The sequence below is a fragment of the Chanodichthys erythropterus genome, chromosome 18, assembly GCF_024489055.1.
Source record: "Chanodichthys erythropterus isolate Z2021 chromosome 18, ASM2448905v1, whole genome shotgun sequence".
Lineage (NCBI taxonomy): Eukaryota > Metazoa > Chordata > Actinopteri > Cypriniformes > Xenocyprididae > Chanodichthys > Chanodichthys erythropterus.
The window spans coordinates 14,380,380-14,404,365 of record NC_090238.1 but is presented as its reverse complement, the minus strand read 5'-3'; the positions used below and the strand labels follow the sequence as shown (position 1 = coordinate 14,404,365).

At 37.4% G+C, this 23,986-nt stretch overlaps 1 protein-coding gene across 3 annotated transcripts; it reads right to left on the bottom strand.

Annotated features, from left to right (window-relative positions):
* Positions 1-172: 172 nt before the first annotated feature.
* wdhd1 (WD repeat and HMG-box DNA binding protein 1) lies at positions 173-23,901 on the bottom strand. 3 transcript variants are annotated; one of them, XM_067367573.1, is made up of 26 exons: positions 23,843-23,901; positions 23,014-23,133; positions 22,759-22,870; positions 22,443-22,594; positions 21,230-21,341; positions 20,451-20,501; positions 20,132-20,227; positions 19,872-19,964; positions 19,533-19,639; positions 18,245-18,398; positions 16,082-16,289; positions 15,822-15,994; positions 14,358-14,542; positions 12,927-13,168; positions 10,156-10,293; positions 9,491-9,647; positions 9,277-9,391; positions 8,793-8,924; positions 8,332-8,531; positions 6,512-6,660; positions 6,197-6,253; positions 5,873-5,904; positions 5,620-5,787; positions 4,417-4,556; positions 1,451-1,586; positions 173-707 (listed from the first exon to the last, which is right to left on the bottom strand). In XM_067367573.1, exons 2-26 carry the CDS (start codon positions 23,088-23,090, stop codon positions 540-542), a joined length of 3,354 nt encoding a protein of 1,117 aa, XP_067223674.1. In that variant the 5' UTR covers positions 23,091-23,133; positions 23,843-23,901; the 3' UTR covers positions 173-539. The 3 variants fall into 3 exon arrangements, with proteins under 3 accessions (XP_067223674.1, XP_067223675.1, XP_067223676.1); XM_067367574.1 differs by having other exon boundaries at positions 23,014-23,155; positions 23,843-23,886; XM_067367575.1 differs by having other exon boundaries at positions 23,014-23,130; positions 23,843-23,860.
* Positions 23,902-23,986: the final 85 nt, after the last annotated feature.

Sequence of the window (23,986 nt, the reverse complement as noted above, 5' to 3'; positions counted from 1 at the left end):
AAGTTCAGTGACCTCAGATGGGCATCAGAAAACCGTTCACTTCACATTTGAAGGATGCCCTTCATTACATCACTGGTGTGCAAGCAACATTATGTACTTTCAACTTTCCAAGATAACCTTTGGAATAAAGAAAATACAGCACACAACTCGACTATTCAATATTTTAGCTTTTATTATGGTTGTTTTACATACAGTACAAAAACATCACAAAAACATATGTACAAAGCAGACAAAAATAAAGTAGAAGGGAATATCACCAGATTCAAAGAGACCTTGTTTATCAACCATCTTGCAAATTGTTTAACAAAGAGCCTTTGCTTCATTTCAAATGCAAATGAAGAGAAACACGTACTGCTTTCAAAAGAGCTCAAACTTGAGAAAATTTATGGAGAACAAGTGGAACACAAATGAGCAGCTAAACTATTTAACAAAATGAGAGGTCATAATTACAGTAAGCAATGAAAAACTACTTTTAAAAGTTTTTTTTTCCCCCCAATCAATATTAAAATAAAATATAAAAATATATAAGCACTGAAGTACTATTCTTTGTTAAATGCAAATGCAGAAAGTTTAGCAGAAGTATCCAGTGGCTTTTTCTTTTTGGCACTGCCCTCATCTGACTCCATATGTTCATCAACTTGTCCTGCTTCATCTTCACGTTTTCTTTTCTTGGGGTCCGAGTCGCCCTTTGCTCTCTCTGTCCAGTTCTGAATGAAAGATAAAAGACATGCTATTTTTACATACAATCATTCACGTATGCAATATTACGTGAGCATCATTCAAACAAGCCTCTTTGATTGTAATTAAAATTGACCGCCAATCCAGACACATTTGTTCACGGTTGGTGTAAACAAAGGCAGCGAACCTTTACAAGCGACCGTGATGAGTCACCGGACCCATTTCACATATGAGCACCGGGACCCTTTCTGCACGTTCCCCCCTCCCAAACGCACGCCATTCATCATTGTAACTCACTCTTTCACCGCCTGATGCCACCCCCATGTCATTAACATAAGATCAATGAGTGTGGCACACACCCCCAGCCCGGGTTTCCAGAGCAACAGGCGTCCTAACCATTCCCCCTCCAGGCTGGAGTGTGTGAAGAGTCATTCTGCCCTGCACTGAGTGGCCCTGTGGGTGCGGGGTCACGAACAGATTGTTCATGCAGACGGAGAGCATGAGTGTTTGTAAAGCCCACACACATACACAGGTAAGTGGAGATCAGAAAACAGGAGGATACTTGCTAATGAACAGTGTTGTCATGGATAAATTGGGTTAGAAATTGAACACGAGTGCATGAATGAAATCTGTTACCTAATGAGCACACGTGCAATAAAACAGAAGCAGGGAAATTCCCATGTAACCTTCCTTGATTTAATAATAGGTTGAAGAATTTAGTTGAGAAATTAGTAAACGGTTTTGGATAAAACACGTCATGAGCATGTCTTACCAGTCTTTCCTCGGCTGAGAGAGTGCGGAAACGCCCCATGCCTTCCTTGATAACATCCATTTCCTCAAAGTCAGGATTGTCTGCGAGAATGCTCTTCCTATTCTCCTCAAGCCACAGTTGAAAGCCAGTTTTTGGCCTAAAGGAAGTAAATTGTTGTTACAGACAAAAGACTGTAAATAAAGAACTTAAAAGATTGACGGTTCCTTAATCAGTCATCTATTACTTGATGAGGGAAGCACAACATGTGACCACACTGGTGTCAGCTAAAACAAACAGCCAAAGACTAGATTATTGACATCGGATAACAATTTGAATCGATTTTAATTAAAAATATAAAAACAAATGTTTATTATAAGTAATACTGACATATGATAATTTCATTTTAGTAATTGTGGGATGTGAATATACAATGCTCAAAAAATTAAAGGGACACTTTTTAAATCAGAGAACATCAAGTTAGTTAAACTCCTGGGATATTGATCTGGGGTGCGTTTCCCGAAACCATCGTTAGTCAACTACTAGTCAACCCATTGAACTCTATTGGTAACGACGGAACTTGCGACCATAGTTCGCTTTGGGAAATGCACCACTGGTCAGTTAAGTAGCAGAGGGGGTTGTTAATCAGTTTCAGCTGCTTTGGTGTTAATGAAAGCAACAACAGGTGCACTAGATGGGCAACAATGAGAGGAATCCCAAAACAGGAATGGTTTTACAGGTGGAGGCCACTGACATTTTTTTCCTTACTCATCTTTTCTGACCGTTTTTCACTATTTTTGCATTTGGCTAGGTTCAGTGTCACTGCATGAGGCGATACCTGGACCCTACAGAGGTTTCATAGGCAGTCCAACTCCTCCAGGATGGCACATCAATACGTACCATTGCCAGAAGGTTTGCCGTGTCTCCCTGCACAGTCTCAAGAGCATTGAAGAGATTCCATGAGACAGGCAGTTACTCTAGTACCCCCTTTCCACCAGCACGAACCAGGTGCTAGTTCAGAGCTAGTGCCAGTGCCAGTTCGGAGTTGGTTCAACTGACAAGCCTTCTAAGAACCGGTTTGCCTTTCCACAGGCTAGAGAGCCACCACAGAGCCAGGTCTTGCGTCACTGTATACCTCTCATATTTCAGAGCAAAGCTAGCGCCGCAGCGCCAAACACACCAGGCTCATTTGAGATGCATCGGCTTCTCGCAAAGTGATCGGCGCATGACAAAGCTCCGCGAGAACGATCCAAAAGTACAAGGAGTCGTATGCTCTACAAACACTCCCGCGGTACCCGCCGAATCGGTCCGCGCTGCTCCGATGCATCTCGAACACGCCTTCTATCAACAATCGCGGATGTTTCACTACTGTTGATGCTCATGGCTTTGCGAACCAACATCGTCATCCAAACCCGGCTCACCGTAATTTGTATATAGACGGAGATTACGATCGAGCTGCTATTAGCTCGATTAGCTGCTATTTCAAAAATGGCGGTCACAAGTTTCTTGTTGGTCACGGTAACCCCGCCCCCAGCCCCTGACGCAAGCGGTTCTTACTTCTAGCCCAGCAATGTTTTGTGGCTACTTATGAATCACTTTTCTGGTTCGGAGCTGGTGCTTTGTGTGTCGAAAGACAAAGAACTGATTTGAAACTAGGCTCTGGCTCCGGTGGAAAAGAGGTATAGGAGAGCTGGACAGGGCCGTAAAAGGTCCTTAATCAATCAGCAGGACCGGTATCTGCTCCTTTGTGCAAGGAGGAACAGGATGAGCACTGCCAGAGTCCTACAAAATGACTTCCAGCAGGCCGCTGGTGTGAATGTCTCTAACCAAACAATCAAAAACAGTCTCCATGAGGGTGGCCTGAGGGCCCAACGTCCTCTAGTGGACCCTGTGATCACTGCCAGGCACTGTGGAGTTTGATTGGCATTTGCCATTGAACACCAGAATTGGCAGGTCCGTCACTGGCGCCCTGTGCTTTTCACAGATGAGAGCAGGTTCACCCGAGCACATGTGACAGAAGTGAAAGGATCTGGAGAAGCCGTGGAGAATGTTATGCTGCCTGTAATATTGTTCAGCATGACCGGTTTGCTTCATGAAGCAGTGTTTTGAAATCGCCCATCACTAGATATTGTCAAAGTCATTATTTATTTGTTTTTTTTGGCGCACAAAAAGTATTCCTGTGCCTTCATAACATTAAGGTTGAACCACTGTAGTCACATGAACTGTTTTAAATATGTCTTTAGTAGCTTTCTGGGCCTTGAAAGTATTAATTGTCTTGCTGGAAGTTTAATTTGTGTTCTGAAGATGAACAAGATCTTACAGGTGTGAAACGACATGAGGGCGAGTAATTAATGACAGAATTTTCAAATTTTCATATTTGGGTGAACTAACCCTTTAAGGTTCTCATGTTTTATACTATACAGGATTTCACTTAGAAATGTAATATTTTAGACCGGCACAAGAGTTTCAGACACCTTTCGTCTTTAAAAACAAATAGATTTACACTATTGCTCTCGGTAACACTTTAGTTTAGGGTCCAGTTCTCACTATTAACTAGTTGCTTATTAGCTTGCATATTACTAGGATATTGGCTGTTTATTAGTACTTATAAAGCACATATTAAAGCCTTATTCTGCATAACCATATTCTACATCCCTTAATCCTACCCAATACCTCACTTAACAACTAACTTACTATTAATAAACAGAAATTAAGAGTTTGAGGCAAATGTCATAGTTAATAGTGAGTATTGACCCCTAATCTAAAGTGTGACTTTGCTCTCACATATTAACAGCCATAAAGATAATTATACAAGCAATCATACAAACTTATATATTCTGCTTGTCCAAATGTGATCCTTTAGACACACTTTGGCAGCAACAACAGCTGACATGAAATACTTTCACCTTCAAAAATGTAAAAAAAAAAAAAAAAAAATTGGATGTCCTTAAATAATAATTACAATTAAAAGGTGTTTCACGGTCTCTTACTTTCTGTTTTCAATATTTTCCGCTGATACTGGAGGTGTAGCTGCAGGAGCTAGTTTCACTTTCTCTGCTCCTGATTGGCAATCTTCCTGTTTCTTACTGTTTCCTTTAGAGGCACTCATCTGCAGTAGTGTGGCCTGGGTCTGAAATAAAGGAACCAGCAAAATAAGGCTATGTTTAGACCGCTGGGGAAAGTGTCCCAAAGACAATTTTTTGCTCTCATGCAACTCAGATCTGTTTTTTCCATAACAGTGTGAACAGCCACATGAAATATAATCCTTTAGGTTCTGATTTGGGACACTTCCATATATGGTCCTAAATCAGATAGGGGTCTGATGTTTTGTAATGTGACCTCAGTCATAATATAATACATGCAAGTTTTACGGCACTCTAGATCAACATTTATCACAATTCTGCACTGATGGGAGTCACTCCAAAGATTTTACATACAAGTAGTTCTGTGGTCACTCAGTAAGTATGGAAGATGGCAGCGTAGTCAGTCAGTGGAGGCACTGTGAGATGTTATACTCATAAGTAGGGTTGTCAAAAGTACCAACTTTGGCACCAAAGTTAAAAAAAAAAGTGACAATACCAGCATTTCCCCCTAGGATTTTGAGCGCTGTTGAGCGGATTCTTAAACGCCTCTGATTGGCCATTTTGTTCATGTGCTCAACAGATACAGTATGTCTGTGATTGGCTACAATGATCAGCGCTTCAAAAACATGTTGTAAATAGACATCTTGGAAGCTCTTCATCCAGCGCTTACACAGATACACATGGGAGCGCTTGAAAGCAGCCGTCTATCAGCGGATCCCTAATATATCCACTGATAAACATTATACCTGTGTGGTATCGTCATATTTTTAGCGATTTTTATACTGGCTGGCCACATTTAAAAATATTTATTTCTCGCATCTGAGCAACAAATCAGAATTGAGCACTATGACTTATCTAAAGATCAGACAAGATGGGATTTTGTGTCCAGTACATTGGACTAAAAATCCATCATGTTGCTTATAATCCAGTAGAAACACCTTTGACATTTCACTCTAACAAACGTTCTACTAATGGAACTAAACGTTCTTAGACGAAAAGATAACCAGGTCATCCCTTACAGACAGAGCTGAGAGTGAGTTTTATGGGGTCAGACAGGTTGTGTGACCCCACAGGGATGGAGAACATTTGTATTTGAGCAACACACTGTACCTTGGACTTGGATTTGGGTGCCAGGGGCTTCAGGACTGGTGCTTTGCCCGGTTTTGATGTTCCACTGAGAGTTGCAGGTTTTCTGCTGGACATCGTCATGCTGTCCAAAACATTAGTCGTTCGGGGCTGACCAGCTGGAGAACTTGAGGACTTTCCTGCACCGGACACCTGCAAGTTTAAATGTATATTTTTTATATTTTGTAAATGCATATCAAGAAAAAGCTTAATTTCATCAACAATATACAAGTCATACCTTGAAAGGGTTGACACGTCCTTCTTTGCTCACTGTGACACACAAGCACAATTTTTATTGTCACCAGACACTCATCTTTCATGGCGGCCCATTTGTGCCACTCAAAAGGTATTTTCAAAATTTGTTAAAATCAATTTGAAAGATAAATCATGTAGAAAAAATCTGCAATTTGATTCTAATCATTATGAAAATGTTATTTCTACATTATCAACTGCCAAATTCAACATTTTATTTTCAGATTATACATGCTCAGTTTTTAAAATTTTTATATATCTGATTAATCAAAATCTCATTTTACTGAAATGGTTCTAATATTCTACTCACCTGGTTTGGGAGAGGGCCTTTCAGGTGATTTTCCTCCTTTTATGAATGGATTCAAACCTGGCAATTCAAAATATGTTAAAAATCAAAAACCAATGAAATGAAATTTAATGAACAAAATGCATTACTTAATCTTAAAGCCATCTACTGCAATATTTGAGACTCTTGCTGAAACAAGTAGTGCACACAACCAAGAAAGCCTTGATGTCAGAGATCAAGAAATGTACATCTGAAATGCATAGGGCATTTGGTTTAATATAGTTCAATATACTATACTTTTCAGATATATCTATGGAGAAAAAAAAACAGCATATTTACGTGGTTTCCTGGTCTCTGTTGATTCCTCTGCATCCATTTGTTCTTCCTGTGGATATACTTCCTCCTCTTCCTCCTCCTCACAGCCATTCTCAACCTGTGCTTGTCTGCTGCTCATCTGATTGGATCCTCTGTATTCTCTACTGGTGTGGCTAAACATACAGAAACAAAACATCTGACATCACAATTTTCAACTATTTTTAAGTTATTTAATTCAGAGTTACCGCAACTTTTGGTAAATTCCTACAATGACTAATGAATTTTGAAAGACATTGCACTCATATAACATATTTTAAAGTCACCATGAAATCAAAATTGACAATTCTTATCCCATAATATATCTTATTATGGAATATGCACAGGGGTGCACATAACTTTTTTGGTTTAGTTCTCAAGGGAGCACCTGGAGATGTTGCTTGGTACTCACAATTTACACGACACACTTATCCTAAAAGCTGTCCTCATCACTTTCCTCCTGACTGCTCACCTCACTATCTTCTTTTCTCTCGAACACAGTAGATGATGATTTTTTTTATTTTATTTTACTAACATTAATGACAGACAACAGCAAGAATATTAGGTTGCTGTCACTTTTATTAGGTTGCTGTCACTTTAAGAAGGAAAGCACAAATCGAATAACTGACACATATCTGGTTTCTTTCTCAACTGTTCACTTGTGACATAACAGAGAGAATATTTGCTGAGACAGATATTTTGACAATTTTGTGTGCATCTCAGTTCAAGTGCAAGTAAACACAAAAAAGGAATTAATTGCGGTGTTCGAGCGCTGTCTGACTCTCTCTCTGCGTGCGAGCATTTCGGGGGTGTGAGGCTTTGCACAGTTAACAGCTCGCGAGTCCCAATTTTCGCCTCTTCTTCCGCTTTTAAAATCGTTTGAATATGTTAAATGGCGAGACAAAACACGTCCAAATGATAAACTTTCATTCTATGATGGTTAAATTTAGCAGTTACTCTGCGAATCACATGCGTGCCGAACCGTTGGACCTTATCCGTATGGATCACACGGATTAACTGCGGTCCGTGTCACACCTAATAATTAAAGAACACACTGATCACCATGATTGCTATCTTACCAGAGATGGAGAAAATCCTACATATGTAAGTAAACGTGTCCCTGTGAACCGGTACTCAGAAGTGCTTCCCTCCATGTTTCTGGTGTGAATCATTTATTTTTACTGCGCATGCGTACCACTTATGTGCACAACTGAATATGCAGTATTCATTATAAATGATTAATGATGAACGATATATCTTCTCTCCTCCAATGATGAGTTTACTGGCACAAAGGCGGGACAATCTGTCAATCACGAGATCGCCGCAATAAATCAAATCAATTTTCCATGGACAAAATCAAGCCCCGCCTTACATTTTTTCTTGTTCGAGAAGGCATTTCATTCGGATATACGTCACAATAGGGAAGAAAAGACTATCGCAACTTCTGTTTCATGCCGACTTTAAAGCTGAGCATAACTACAAAAAAGTATTCACTATTGAAATTTGAGCTTTTTAAAACTTATGACCTTTCGAGACCTAGAAACAACAAAAAAAGACAAAATATTCCAAGGTTGTTTCTAGGTTTTACAAACTTTAGGAGAGAATCAATAAGATAAAAGGCATAACACTGATCCCACAGTTCATAAGCTTTCCTGCTTAAAACAGGAAGAAGCACTAGTTAGTAGTTTCTAAGAAACTTCAACCAATCCAACAACTCTTAGACATCAAATTTCCAGCAGCGGCACTGAAAGATTTTGAATTAATATAAATATAATAACTACAAATGTTACACATAGTTCCATGCTAACCTCTGATAGGCCATCTCATCTTCTTCCTGCTCCTCCTCCTGCAGCTGATTGGCCTTTTCCAGGGCGAGTTCACTGAGTCTCTGTGCCAGGGCCATGCGTCTGGAACGAGACGCGTAACGGATGGCGAGCGTCACAACGCTGTGAGTCATCAGCTCAGCCAGCTCCACACACCGGAACTCTCGCTCCAGTTTACACGACAGCTGCCCGGGCACACACATAAACAGACAACAAACAGCATAAAACATGGTGAGATGTCTGGAAGGACAGTTCAGATAAAAACAAATCTGATCAATTGTGCAAGCTACGCCTGAAAATATGGCATACACACGTCAAAGCAGAGATCTGATTTATGACATTCCAGAATTGTTTTACAGAAATCAGACAGTGAAATTCAATCCAGGCATATGCGATTGAATTTAACCAGGCTTTAACTTCCTGTTCTGGCCACGTGAATGACTTACAGCGAACATCTTCATTAGCAGTTCCTGCTGCTCTTTCTCAGCCTGAGACTGACCCTCGCTGTCAATTTCATAACCACTGGATGATAAAAAGCCATAGTGGTTATGAAAGAGCATGGACCGCCAGTACTGCTCCTATAAAACAAACATGAATACACAATTAAAAAAGAACATACTGTATATTTCAGGATCCACATCAAGTGACATCTGATGGCAAAACAGACAAGCAATGCACCTGCAAGACAACTGACTTTCAGTCCAGGTCAGCAAAATAGTAATAATAAAAAAAATAACAGTATGAAACTATGCATGCTGGTGCAAAAAACAGCAAGACACACTGCAAAGACATCATTCTGACCATGTCTATATAGACCAACAATTTAAAATATATAAATAAATAAACAAACAAACATACATTAGTAAAGTACTCAAATAGGCAATAGACAAAAAGCGCACATCGCTACATGACACTGATTTTAGGCCATACCTCCATTTGGCCTTTCTCTGTGGTGGTCTGGCAATAAGGCAGGTTAAAGGGCAGGACGGCCACAGCAGGGCGGGGTAGGGTTGGTGGGAAACGTGAGCCTTTACAGGGGATACACCTGAGAGAGATGGGGAGGATTCCCAGTTTCACTGGCTGCTTGGAAATTTCCTATTTATGGAGTGGGTCACAGATCTGACAATTGTGATTGTGTGCGTACCTGAGCTGCTGTGGATTCTCATGAACCCCAACAACCCAATAATGGTCTGATTTGCTCTTGCAGGCGTCTCTGGTGTTGCAGACAGGAGTCCATGTGTTCCCCAGGGTCCGGTTCAGCATACGTACAACACCCTCAGAGTCAATACAGCATGGGGTTCCTGCAAAGAGTAATTATCATGCAACTTCTCTGTCATACTCAAATAGGAAAAGAAGGTAGACTAAAGAAATCTCAGGCCCGTTTATGAAAAAAAAAAAAAAAGTTTTGTGGTTTTAGACAATGTCTATTAGCTTTGATTGAGGCTATCTGTATGCATACACTACCCTAAAGTTTGGGGATGTAAGATTTTTAATGTTTTTGAAAAAAAAAAAAAGTCTCACCATGGCTGCATTTATTTGATCAAAAATAAATGCAGTAAAAACAAAATTGAAATATTTTTACATTTTACTTACAAACTATGCAACTCAGCATCCTTCCTGAATTCAAAGAATTTGTTACTGACCCCAACCTTTTGAACAGTATTGTACATAACATGAGACAACTACCAGGAAATTACATAAAAATTCTTGAGGCAGTTTTAATTTTTTCCCCATTTCCTCAAAAATCTAACAACAGGAAGAGAATACAGTGTGTGTGTAACTCCTGCTCAACCAGAGGAGGTGACTCACCCTCCGCAGTGAAGCCCATCCATGCCAGGTAGGACTTCCGTGAGAGAGGCAACGGTTCTCCGTGGATGACCTGCCTTCTCTTCCGCCCGAGATGGAGCAGCTGTACGCCAAGGGCCTGGTCTCCATCAAACCCAGTACCTGACGGCATACATGACAATCAAGCTCAACCGATTTGCAGACACAAAGCACAAGCAAAGTCAGATTCATTTTTGGAGTATCAGTTCTTCTAATTCAGATTTTTAGTTTTAATGACTGCAAGAAAGGATTTATTCCATTTGAGTCATTTCTCAAAAGCTTTCACAGATTTCACAAGTACGTAAGTTTTTGAGCAACTCTCTCCATTTAAAAGGAACCAATTGAAAACCACAGCTTGGGTGCAATTCAAACATAAATAAAAACAAGCACTAGCATATACAGTACAGTCCAAAAGTTTGGAACCACTAAGATTTTTAATGTTTTTAAAAGAAGTTTCGTCTGCTCACCAAGGCTACATTTATTTAATTAAAAATACAGTAAAAAAAAAACAGTAATAAAACAGTAATAAATAATTGACAAAGTAATTTATTCCTGTGATGCAAAGCTGATTTTTCAGCATCATTACTCCAGTCTTCAGTGTCACATGATCCTTCAGAAATCATTCTAATATGCTGATTTGCTGCTCAATAAACATTTATTATTATTTTCAATGTTGAAAACAGTTGTGTACTTTTTTTTCAGGATTCCTTGATGAATAGAAAGTTCAAAAGAACAGCATTTATCTGAAATACAAAGCTTCTGTAGCATTATACACTACCATTCAAAAGTTTGGGGTCAGTAAGAATTTTTATTTTTATTTTTTTGAAAAGAAATTAAAGAAATGAATACTTTTATTCAGCAAGGATGCATTAAATCAATCAAAAGTGGCAGTAAAGACATTTATAATGTTACAAAAGATTAGATTTCAGATAAACACTGTTCTTTTGAACTTTCTATTCATCAAATAATCCTGAAAAAAAATATTGTACACAAATATTTTGTACAATTGTACACATTAAATGTTTCTTGAGCAGCAGATCATCATATTAGAATGATTTCTGAAGGATCATGTGACACTGGATACTGGAGTAATGATGTTGAAAATTCAGCTTTGCCATCACAGGAATAAATTACTTTGTAAAATATATTCAAATAGAAAACAGTTATTTTAAATTGTAATAATATTTCACAATATTACTGTTTTTACTGTATTTTTAATTAAATAAATGTAGCCTTGGTGAGCAGATGAAACTTCTTTTAAAAACATTAAAAATCTTAGTGGTTCCAAACTTTTGGACTGTACTGTATATGTTTCTGAACATTTATTGTTCTTAAGTAGGGATGGGTACCGAAACCCGGTATTAAATTGACCCCGGAGCTAAATTTTGAAAGACCGGTGTATCGATAAGCTCTGACGTTAACGGTTCTATCGGTACTGAAGAAATTATGGAGAAAATACATGTGCATTTATTATTGCTATATAGACATTATCTTGCAGATTCTATCTCACCGGAATCGCCAGCTGTTTCTGTTGCAATAATATTAGGACATTTGTCTATGATGCATTTTTGCTTTCGCAGTCCAGAAGAGAGATCGCGCTCACGCAGAGGAGCTACAGCGCGCAGCTGCTCACATGAAAGCACTGTTTAATGGTGACAGTGGAGGAGAGAACTAAACAACTAAACGTCTGCTTACACTTTAGGCCTGGGCTTTGATAATAAGCTAGTTTTATTTTTTATTTCGATTTCGTTTCCGAGGGTCAGAAAGAACATATCTGAGGTAAAACTATTAAAAACTAAAAACCGCATTTCGTCTAGCACACCTTCATTCTCTTCACAGCTGCGCGCGTTCATTCCTCCCAAAACCCAAACTTAACGTCAGAATCGGCACAATCGGTGATCGCTGTAAAATGGAGTCTTTACTGTTGCTAAATTGCAGTAAAGGTTTGATAATTATTATCAACGTTTAAAATGTTGAAAGCACAATAATCCGCGCATGAGACGCGTTCCTCAGGCTGAATTGCGGCGGCGCTTCAAAATGGACCGCAAATAAACAAACAAATTGCACGTTGGGCTTCAGGTGCACGTCCAAACGATCAAATACACAGAATAGCATGTTAAAATGACCGGATTGGAGCGTGTTTAGCTACTTAAATGCAGTTTATATCGTAAGTGTACATGAACAGCTTGGAGAAAATCTGATGCGTGTTAATATCTATATTGTCTTAAAGTGACAGCAGTCAGTCACCTTCTCACGATTGTGCCATCAGTGTTAATCAAACAATAAAATGCAAAGAGAAAATCACTCACAGCGCTTCTTCTAAATATAGTTAGCTTTAATAAGATTTAATCTATTAATTTATACTGTGAAAACCATGCAGTGTTATTTTACATTTGGTTACTTAGATTTTTTTATAGGCTAGGCCTATATTACTTGCATTACAGAACAAATGAAAGCACTTTATTTCATTTGAGTCTTTATTTTATTGTATTTGTCAGTTTGTTTTTCTTTGTTCATGTTCCTAAAATATTCTGTATATATATATATATATATATATATATATATATATATATATATATATAAAATAAAAAACAAAAAGTACCGATAAGAATACCATTAAAGTACCGGATCGATAAGCAGTATCGGTAAGAGTAGTAATACCGTTAAAACCCTAACGATACCCATCCCTATTCTTAAGGGTACATTGCCCTGAAACCAGTGCTTGTATCCAGAAGTAAGGTCATATGCATCAGTACCTCTGTGATACACTATGAGGAGCTGCTCTCCATGTCCTGCCATGCAGACCACAGCTCCAGGCAGGCTGAAGATCTCCTTCTGCACACCACCGATGGAGAACAGCCTGACCATCAGAGCACTGGTGGCCACTGCCACCCAGCCCTGACCCAAACACAAGGCACGCACGTCCTCTCCTTTAGGAAGATCCACCATCCAGTCCTTATGAGTGTCCCAGCACGAGAAATGCAAACACTGGATCTTACTATGGAAAGAGAGACACAGACAAATATAGGGAACATGAGACATTCATGAAGGGAAACAAAAGATGCAACATAAACATTTTCTAGTATAAACATTTAACATATTTATGATGCAATATTTGTTGACATTTTATGATGTTACCTGTTCTTTATACCAAAATGTTTACTTTCTAATTGATATGACAGTTTTCACATTCTATGTAAATATCTTTCAGTTATTATGTTTAAGGGGTTGAACAAATTTCGGGGTATGATTACGTCACAACATGTGTCATTGTTACATTTTCCACTTTATCTTAGAGTCCTTGTTACATGTACTAAATGTAATAATAACAGTAACATACAGTATGCATAATTACATGCAACCCTACCGCTATAGTAAGTACATGGCCTTAACCCTTTCCTCACCAGCATTTTTTAAAAAGTTGCCAGCCAGCATGAGTATTTTTAATAATTTTCACAAAAATTTCATGGCCCCCAGAATATTTTGTTGTAGTTTTGATTTATATGCCATTGAATGTTTGATGATCTTGCTATTTACATGCACATAAGCAATGCTTTCATCGCTTGTTTCTGCTTCCTTTTCACCTGTGTTTCGATCCAGAGATTCTCTACTTTTTCAGAAGATGTAATAACGTCCCTACTGTATAACAGTGAAAACACGGATTGCCTGAAAATTCCGTCAATGGCGGGGAAAGAGGTAATTAACATTGCTCAATACTTAAATGTATAATTACACTGACAAGGACACCTTAAAATAATGTGTAACCCATTTTGCACAGAAAAGCTTATTCCCAATAACAAATAATTATTTACACTTAACAGTTATTTATTTAAAAACAGTGCATTTCACAGATGGGCAGTAGTTAGCATCCATAAATTCACAGAAAGATAATTTACTACCAGATTTCTACCAGATTAGTAGTTCTGCAAATAAAAATGGAGGCAAAGTGCAAATTTGCTTCGCAAACAAAGGCAAGCAATTGAGGACAAAGGGGAGACAGGACTACAGAGCAAGGTTCACACCAACTGCTGCTGATTTTAATCTAACTTACTGTAATAGCAGCCCTGTTGAAAAAAAAACAAAAAAACAAAACTATATTCAATTCAGTATATGTCTAATTTCTAAAGAAATTAAATTATAACTGACTCAAAGAAATAAAGTAAATTATTACTACTAAGATCTTGTACCTGGCAAGCTCATCAGTTCCCTCACAGGCCAGCAGCACGGCCTCCTGGGATAGATCAGCCATGGTGTGGCCCAGGGTGTTTGTGAGATGCATGGCATGATGGACCGCAGTATCGTGAAATTCCACATCAATGGCGTTGTCCTGATCATCATTATAGCCACGGATGATGCCCACGGAGTTCCACATCTGAGAAGAAACATGGGGAACTTTAAAAGATCTTCTCATATTTAATAAAGACACAAATATTTACTGTCACAACATTTGATTTACTGTGAAATCAAATTTAGAAAATATTCAGTACACAGAAAATAGCAGTAGATCTTATTTTAAATCATAGGATAGCTATTTTTTTTTTTTTAAATCCTAATTTTATCATATCATTATATATTTATTACATATTAATAATCACTTCCAGTGGTTGTACTGTTCTTATTTGCAAATGATTGTGTTTTCAACCTAATAAATTATAATTATAAAATATATGTAATGCATATGTTTATGTTGTAGTAGTTATGGTTTTGCTTGAATTCTAGCAATTCCCAGTTTCAATTCCAATTAAGTATTAATTCTGTGACTTAGCAAAATTGTTGCAGCTGAATAAAAAAAAAAAAAAAAAAAAAAAAAAAAATCAACAGGCTAAAAAACACTTACACAAGAAACTTTGCCTATGTTTTTAACAAACATACCACAGCAAAAACAACTAAAGACAAGTAAACAGTCAGCAATAGCACAAATAAATACAACCAAACAAATTTCAGGTACAGAACTTAAAAATCAAATATAAATTACACTGCATAATTTTCTATGAAAATAAAATATAGATGATTAATCCTTATTAAAGTTACAAAAGTTATCTAGTCAAGATTAGTGAATGATATTTTTTTTCTTTTGTTCTTTGATTAAAATTAATAAGACCGATGAAAGCAGGTTTATTAGGCTGCTGTTGCTTTAAAACCTAATGCACAGATCCAATATACTGATACACATAGGTTTTCTTTCTCAACTGTTTACATTTACTTAAGAAAAAAGACAAAGGTTTATGAGGATATTTTGACAATCTCATGTTTATTTGTCCATTCAAGAGCAAGAGGACATGAAAGCGAAGCCAATTCAGTATTTGCACACTATATGGGAGGCAGCTTTCTGTGCACAAGCTTTGGATGTTTCGGAAACAGCTTGCGAGTGTTTAATTGAGTTTTTCTTCTGCATCTTCTTTGTGTTTGAATTGTTTAAAATCGCATTAAAATGCAAACACAGGAATTGAACAGAATCGCAACGCGCGTGTCGCTTCGAATTCATGGTTCTTAGAAATTTGAAAGCCGGTTAACGACTGGTTTAATAAATTAAAGAAAAACTCTTTAAATATCAGTGATCTGCTGAGTAACTGCAGATCAGGAAATAACTGACATGGTCACAAAACTGTATCAATCACATGGAGTTGACAACTGGTATGATTTCTCCTCACCATAAAGCGATGCATGAGGTGCACTGGGGTGGATCCTGGCTGGAAAGCTCTTTGGGGTTGTGTGGGCATGGGACCCTCATATACAGGACGGGCCACTGCAGGGGCCACAGCAGGATGTATAGCACTGCTGCCATCCTCCTCTGGAAGTCCATCCAGTTTTACAGAGCCTGGATCTTGAGAACAAAACATCTGTCCCTTAATTAAAGTCCTTTACTTGAAGTAACTTTCTACAATATTTTTTTTGCGGTGAGGTCTCATACCTTGAGAATTGTCATCGTCATCCAAGAAGGAACCTCTGTTCCGCGGTCTGCCCGTGGCAGGCATGAGGTCATCGTCGTCATCATCATCATCATCCATGATGGGTTTCTTCACTGGAGACCGCGAGTCACTCATGCCTTCATCCAGCATCCGGTCATCATCCTCATCAAACAGGTCATCATAGTCATTTGTTTCTTTAGCTGCAGTGGCCTAAACATCAGCAGGAAAACACATGGTACATTTACTTACATAAAGGAACATTTAAAATAACTTTCATTAATAAACAAATCATAACAGTTATAAGACATTATATAACTTAACCGATCAGTACTTTATGCATGTTTTAGTATGAATATCAAAATATGATGTTAACATGTCTGTTAAAAGGTGCTTTAAGTGATGTCACGCATTTTTTGTCACATACAGCAAACATCTCCTCACTTTCCGCTAGCTGCCTGTCCCCTGAACACACTGTAAAAAAACGGTCTCTGTAGTCGCCACAAGCTCCGAAAACGGCAAAAACAAACAGGTGCAACCTGGACCACGAAACGTAATAAACATGCTCCAGCCAATAACCAACAAGAATGATTTTAAATGCGAGTTCATGACTGTTTCAGGAAGAACGGAGGGGAGGAGGAGGAGGAGGAGGAGGAGGGAGGGTCTAGCTAACCTCTGTTTTGTTTGACAACACTTCAAACGTCAACATGAAGTTACTCCACCCAGGATCACTTAGAGCACCTTCAACTATTTGAATGAACATGAACTGATAATAATAATTTAAGATTATATTTTTATAATATATTTTTGTTACACTTTACTGATTAGTTAACATTAATTGTTAGTGTTCATTAATGTTCATTTTTAAAGTATTTATTAATCTTAGCATTTACTTACATTTTTAAGAACAAAAGTTGTATCTGTCAGACCACCTGTGGTGAAAATCTGACTCTGAGATGTGAACGAGAACATGGTTTGTGTAACATTAGAAACACATTAATAGCTGTTTGATAAAGTAGTCAAGCAAAAGGCTTATCTTTAATTACCATTTCTCCCTTTATAATCACTAAAAAGCTGTCACCCACCTCAGTTTGCGATCTCACAAAGTTTTGTTTTAATCGATAAGGTTGTCTACACTGCACAATGAGTCTCTTGTTCACATTCATGAGCGTGCAGAACTCAGCACTGAACCAAAAAACTGGCGTTTGGACCAGTGAGTGGATTCTGACTAAATTAAACACCTGTTTTGGTTGAGGGTGCTTAGCACCCCTGTAGAAACAGGCCTCCCTATATAATTCGTTCTTCTTCTGAATCAGTTTCTTCTCCAAGCATATATGGCTGATTTAAACCACTATTTCCACTTGTGATTGTGTAGCGTTTACTACAGTTGACAGAGTGGATCGGGTATTATGAGCTTGTGAGATTGAGTGAATGCGGGGACTAATTTGCATATTCATGGTTCAGAGAATACTAAATAAAGCAAGGGTGTAGAATTACATTCAAGCTATTTTATGGCATGAAAAAAATATTTTTCACAGGAAAAACAAACATTTATATACATCATTTTGATTATTAAACATGAATTTTAAGGTATACAATTATTGACTTTAACATTAGTTAATGCACTGTGAACCAACATGAACGTTTGGTAACACTATTTTACAGTGTTCTTGTTTCAAGTTACATGTAGTTACTGTAGAAATGACTATAAATTAGGCATAATTTCAATAAACTAACCCTAAACTAAATCTTATCCTATAGTAAGAACATGCAGTTAAATATTATTACTCTGTACTTAAATGTATTATTAAACTGCAAGACAGACACCTTAAAGTGTAACTGAAAAATTATTAAACATTAATAAATTTAAATAGTTTTAATGTTAAAATCATTTATTTATTGTCAACTCATGTTAGATAATGCACTAATGCACTAAACTAATGTTAACAAATGAGACCTTATTGTAAAGTGTTACCATATTATTATTAATAATGAACATACAGAATGATGTTAATATTAAAAAAAAAAAAAGTCCTTTAGCAGATATAGCTGCTTCTTAAGGTCACCTAAAGATCCTTACACATTCATCATGACTTCACGTTGGTGATGCCATTTCTGGTGCAGTGTGTTCGGGAAGAAAAAGGCGAGAGCCTGAGGATACAACTGACCTTGGTGTTCTGGATAGCAGAGGAAGAGGATGGCGACGAGGACGACACGCCTTCCAGGAGCCCGAGGCAGCCCTCTGTGTCAGTGTAAGCGATCCGGCCCCCTGAGGGATGCCACGCCATCCCACACACAGTGAACCCTTTCTCGTGTTTCTGTCTGCAATGGTACGAGATCAACAAATACCATTACCACTAGAACCATCCTTTATACAACTGTACACAATATTTGTTGTATTTGAGCAATAAGGTCAATACACCTCTGTCATGGAAAGTAACTGCACTACTTAGTTACTTTTATGTAAAGTAATGCATTTCATGTAATGCATGTACCAAACTGCCAAAGTCACGTGAACCATTGAAATTTCTAAATGCTTCAAAACACTTATGACGTAACGAAGCCTTGTTTACTGAAATCACATGACTTTGGCAGTTTGATACATGCTCTGAACCACCGATTTGAAACAAAAGATTTGTAAAGCTTCAAAGCTTCACGAAGCAGTGTTTTGAAATCGCCCATCACTAGATATTGTTGAATAAAGTTCAAAAGTTTTTTTGGCACACGAAAATTATTCTCGCCGCTTCATTAAGACTGAACCACTGTAGTAACATGAATTGTTTTAAATATGTCTTTAGTGGCTTTCTAGGCACTGAAAGTGTTAATTATCTTGCTGGCAATGGAGGCCTCACTGAGCCATCGGATTTCATCTTACGGGTTTAGAACGACATGAGGGTGAGTAATTCATGTCTGAATTTTCATTTTTGGGTGAATTAACCATTTAAGCCTCAGGCTAAAGGAAATGCAAATTCACATCTGTACAGTAGACAAACCTTTCAGCTGTGCTGCCATTTTAGATTACAGAAGAATAAGATGCATATTTGTATAGTTGTACTGGATCATTACAGGTCAGCAGCAAAGACATTGGTTAATAAAGTGAGATTAAATGCATAAAGTATATTTGTGCAATTTATCATTTAATTACTGTAAATTTGCATAAAATTCTGAGTTTGCATTTCACGGTTTTTATTAATTTTGAGGAATACTGAATCTGTTTGATGAGTAAATGCATGCTCACATTTAGTCTACAACTACAATAACCATCATGTTTACACCGAGCACACAACACCTCTGCACTTACTCCCAATTTCTCTCAACATGTACATTTAAAACTAAATTTTAAAATAATGCATTGCTTTCCTAGTTACTTGAAAAAAAGTAATCTGATTATGTAACTCAACACTGGGTTTCAACATCCAAAATGATCAATAATATCAAGATAAATATGACTATAACCTCTCAATACACAGTTTGGCCTCTACATCCCAAATCAACAGGTTTCCGCCAACTGTTCCTGCAGCCAGAAACTTCCCACACGGTGACCAGACCACAACATTAACAACCTAGGGAGGAGAACGAATCGGAAAAAATTGTTCATTACAACATTAAAATGCACTGCAATATAACACACACCTTTAACCACACGGTACATATCTCATGAGATACAGTAAGGGAAAGGTTAATGCACAATTGTAATGCTAATAAAGGTTTCCACCACCTACAAATGACCTTTTCTAATAATATTCCTCTTATAAGTAACTGTTCCACTAAACTACTGAATGGTTTTCTACTGACCTGCGTGATGAGGTCATCAGAGAGTGTGCTAACATGCGTCCATGTGTTTTTGTCATACAGCTGAATGGTCAAGTCCACCGGTACGGCAAGCAGCTACAAGTACAAACAACAATGGAAAATATTCATCTTAATGTCACGACAGATTGATTGATGTGCTCATCAAGCAGTTATATATGAAGCCACCAAAGAGAGAAATCTGAAATTGTTAACTAAATTTTGAAGTCTGTAAAAGGCTTAAATTAACATGAAATGTTCAATACCTTTCCAGAGCGAGGCTGCCAAGCAAGTCTACAGAGAGACTTGGCATTGCTAACATCACTTGACTTCTGGAGAACTTTCCATTGAGCTACTTGAGCCTAAAACACACAACAGGGTTCATTGGCTTCAGAGGGGTCCAGAAGTCTGAGATCACACTGACAATCTGGGAATTTTCCATGTAATTGTCATGGTAAAAGTATCATTTGTAATAAAGTTATAATTTAAAAATGCAATTCAGAAGCTTTTTTATTAGTGCTCGATGACTTTTGGACCCCATTGTACATGTTTTTTGTTGTATGAAGAGCTGATAAGGCCTCAAACCTGTGACTCAATAGACCACACGGTGACTGATCCATCACAGCTGGAGGAAGCCTGTCAGGAAGTGACATCAGCACAGCAAAAATAACAATCAAGGCTCAACAGTAATTTTAAATACAAAAATACTCATCAGAACATATTATATGTCACACACAACACATATAGAGTACCGTTCAAAAGACTGTGGTCGGTGAGATTTGTATTGCTTTTGAAAGTGTCTCATGTTCACCAAGTCTGCATTTATTTTGATATGAACAAAATTACTGTATAATATTACCATTTACAATAACTTTCTATTTTTATATATATTTGAAAATGTAATTTATTCTTGAGATGGCAAAGCTGAATTTTCAGCATCGTTACTCCAGTCTTCAGTGTCACATGATCCTTCAGAAATCATTCAAATATGTTGATTTGCTGCTCAAGAAACATTTAATATTATTATTATTATAAATGTTGTAACCTGTTGTGCCGCTTAATATTTTGTGGAAAGTGACATTTTTTTAATATTCTTTGAATAGAAAGATCAAAAGAACAGCATTTATTTGAAATACTTTTCTAATATCATTAGTGTCTTTATTTTTTATCAATTTAATGCATTCTTGCTGAATAAAAGTATTCATTTCTGTCTTCAAAATAATCTAAATCTCGCTGACCCCATACTTTCCAATGGTAACGTATGCAACAAATATGACAATGAGAACTGATTCATGAACAATTCTTAATTTAGCTACATTCAAAAATAACACCTGTTGACCATTAAAAAGCACCATGACACTCACAAGGAACTCATCAGAAGGGTCAAGGGCCACACTGAGGACAGGAGCATCATGCCCACGTAGGGTCTTCTGCTGACTGCTGTCCGCCACCTCCACTATCTTCACCAGGAAGTCGCTGGAAAACAGAATGCCAAAATTAGCACCTTCATCTTCCACTATTTTCAGCTCAACAGAGACTCATATTGGCACTGTAGATCTTCTGATCTGAAGTGGGGAAATAAATGAAAACTCATTTCCGACCTCTATAGGAAGAAAAAAAAAAAAAAATCAAATAACCTGTTTGGAGCTCAGCTGCCAGTGCATCAATATTCAAGCATCGGCAGCGGGATAAAACCGCTCAATCAATGCTGTGACATGCTCACTGCCTTCAACTGTGATGCATCCACTTAAAACAATCCATATATCCAGCAAATGGCCATTTAGCCAAATACAACAAATCATAAAACAATCGAAGTGGTTTTTCTCCACATAGACATTGATCAAAAGCATGAAGATGGGAGAATTAAAATATTAAATGACCCATGAGATTTTCACCAATTTTGACTAAAACAGAACTGCAACTAAAAATATATATGAAATAATTATTAATATAATAAATAATTTAATAATAAAATTCACCCAAAAATTATCACAAAAAAAAATAAATAATTTACTCACCCTTATATCATTCCAAACTAGGGCTGCTCCCTAATAGTCGACTAACCATTATTCGACAAGAAAAGGCTTAGTCAACTAAAATTTTATTGGTCGCAGGAAAAAAAATTCCACAGAACATCGGACAGGACATCCAAACGCTCGCCTATCATTCATCAATTTCAAATATGGCTTATATTATCTGAAACATGTAAGCAGTAGCAACTTTTCATTGCCGTTCACTTTAATGTTAACCTAGAAATATGTGGGCTATCACTCGGTGTGATCACTTGCACTAGGACTTCCGAAGAAAATAAATCCACATGAATTGAGCAGTTTAATCAAAGTCTTCTGAAGAGACACAATCGCTTTATATGATGAACAGATTTTGGTAACCAGAAGCTCAAGCATGCTTGCTTGATGCGCAAGAACAAATGAGGTTGGTTCTCTAGCCTAACTAAGTACAGTTCTGAATAGGTTTGGAACAACATGAATGTGAGTAAATGATGAATTTTTAATTTTGGGTGAACTATCCCTTTAAGAACAGGACTGTAGCATGTAAAGGAATGAAAGAAACTCATACCTTGAGCCTGCAGCCACTCTTGACCCGCTGGCATTGAAGGTGACGTGGTTTGCGTTGGTGGTGAATCGAGTGAGTATGCCATCTGGATCTCCATCTGGGAAAGTGTGAATCTGAACCGTGTTGTTGGAAACCGCTGTAACGAGCTTTCCATTCTGTAGGGGAAAATAAACACTGACATTTAAATAACAGTAAAATTAGCAGGATTTTAGTTTAATTGATCATTTTCAGGTGTTTTACGAGAACGCTCTCTGCAGCATTATCAATGTAATTATGCTTTTATAATAGACTGAGAAAAAAAAAGCAAATGTTAACTTACCTTCAAGGCTACAGAATAAACCTTCTCCCCGACATTTATAGACTTGGGATCATCGTCATCTAGACTTTCCCATATGCGGACATCACCATCACTCCCGCAGGTCACAATACACCTGGGAAAGATCATAAAGGGTTTGAAACAAAACATAACGTGGTCACCATCAATTACAGGCATGTTACATGTTATTATTTCCCATTTGAGAAATCTGAAATCAAATGTTATAAGATTCGAGTGATTACAAAAGAAGCCACTTACTTGCCCTCATCGTCAAAGCAGACATCAGTGTGGCCTTCTGAGTGACCATAACGCATGGGCTTCCTTTCACACGGCATGATGCTCTCAGGAGGAAAATCAGATACAGGACAGTGTCTGCTGCTGATATGTGTAATAAAATACACTAGTATTATATTATATTATATTATATTATATTATATTATATTATATTATATTATATATTATACATACACACACACACACACACACACACACACACACAAAGCATTCACACAAAGCATTGCAATACAATATTACTCTGCATCAAGTGTTATAGTCTAATGTAACTTGCACATATTGATACACAATTTGCATATATAACAAATACACTAATAATGTAGTTAATATACAATACTAATACTTACAGCATACTAATTTACTTCTATAATCAGATATGTACTTAATTAACTATTGTTTTTCTATTATCTGTAACTACTTGCACTCGTGACAAGTCAAATTGTTTTATTAATTTAATTTCCCTACTTGATCTCTCAGGAAACAGAATGTCTTTGATCAGAGAAATTGAAATTATGTAATTTGACAAGACAGCAGATGTCTTGTGATGCAATCATAAACAGCCTTTACTAAAAGTAAGTACATTTTAATCTCAAGTTTAGACAATAACCATCTTTGGAGCACAAAGAAGAGCAAATGTGCTACCAAGACAGCTGCTTTACACGCAAAATGATCGACAACCGCAGAATAAAAACAAAATATGCTGAAACAATGCACGTGTCCGAGTAAACAAATATAATCGAGTAACAATACTCCGATATATGCTGTATAAATGTTTTAAACACGCAGTACTTACAGCTTTAGTTTGGCGGTAATTCTCAGTATTCAGCGCCACACTCGCTCACATCTCCCGCGCTGACAACAGTGACGTTTAAAAGTGGGCCGGACCGTTAAATTTTAACGAAAGTCATTGGCTGAATCAGAGTATTGACTCCACCCC

Excerpts from the sequence above, each read along its gene's own strand:
- wdhd1 (XM_067367573.1), bottom strand. The coding sequence starts at position 23,090 with ATGCCGTGTGAAAGGAAGCCCATGCGTTATGGTCACTCAGAAGGCCAC. Across the intron at positions 20,502-21,229 it reads ACCCTTCTGATGAGTTCCTT|GCTTCCTCCAGCTGTGATGG; the intron begins GTGAGTGTCATG and ends ACTTCCTGACAG. Across the intron at positions 18,399-19,532 it reads GCCAAACTGTGTATTGAGAG|ACAGAAACACGAGAAAGGGT; the intron begins GTTATAGTCATA and ends GTACCATTGCAG.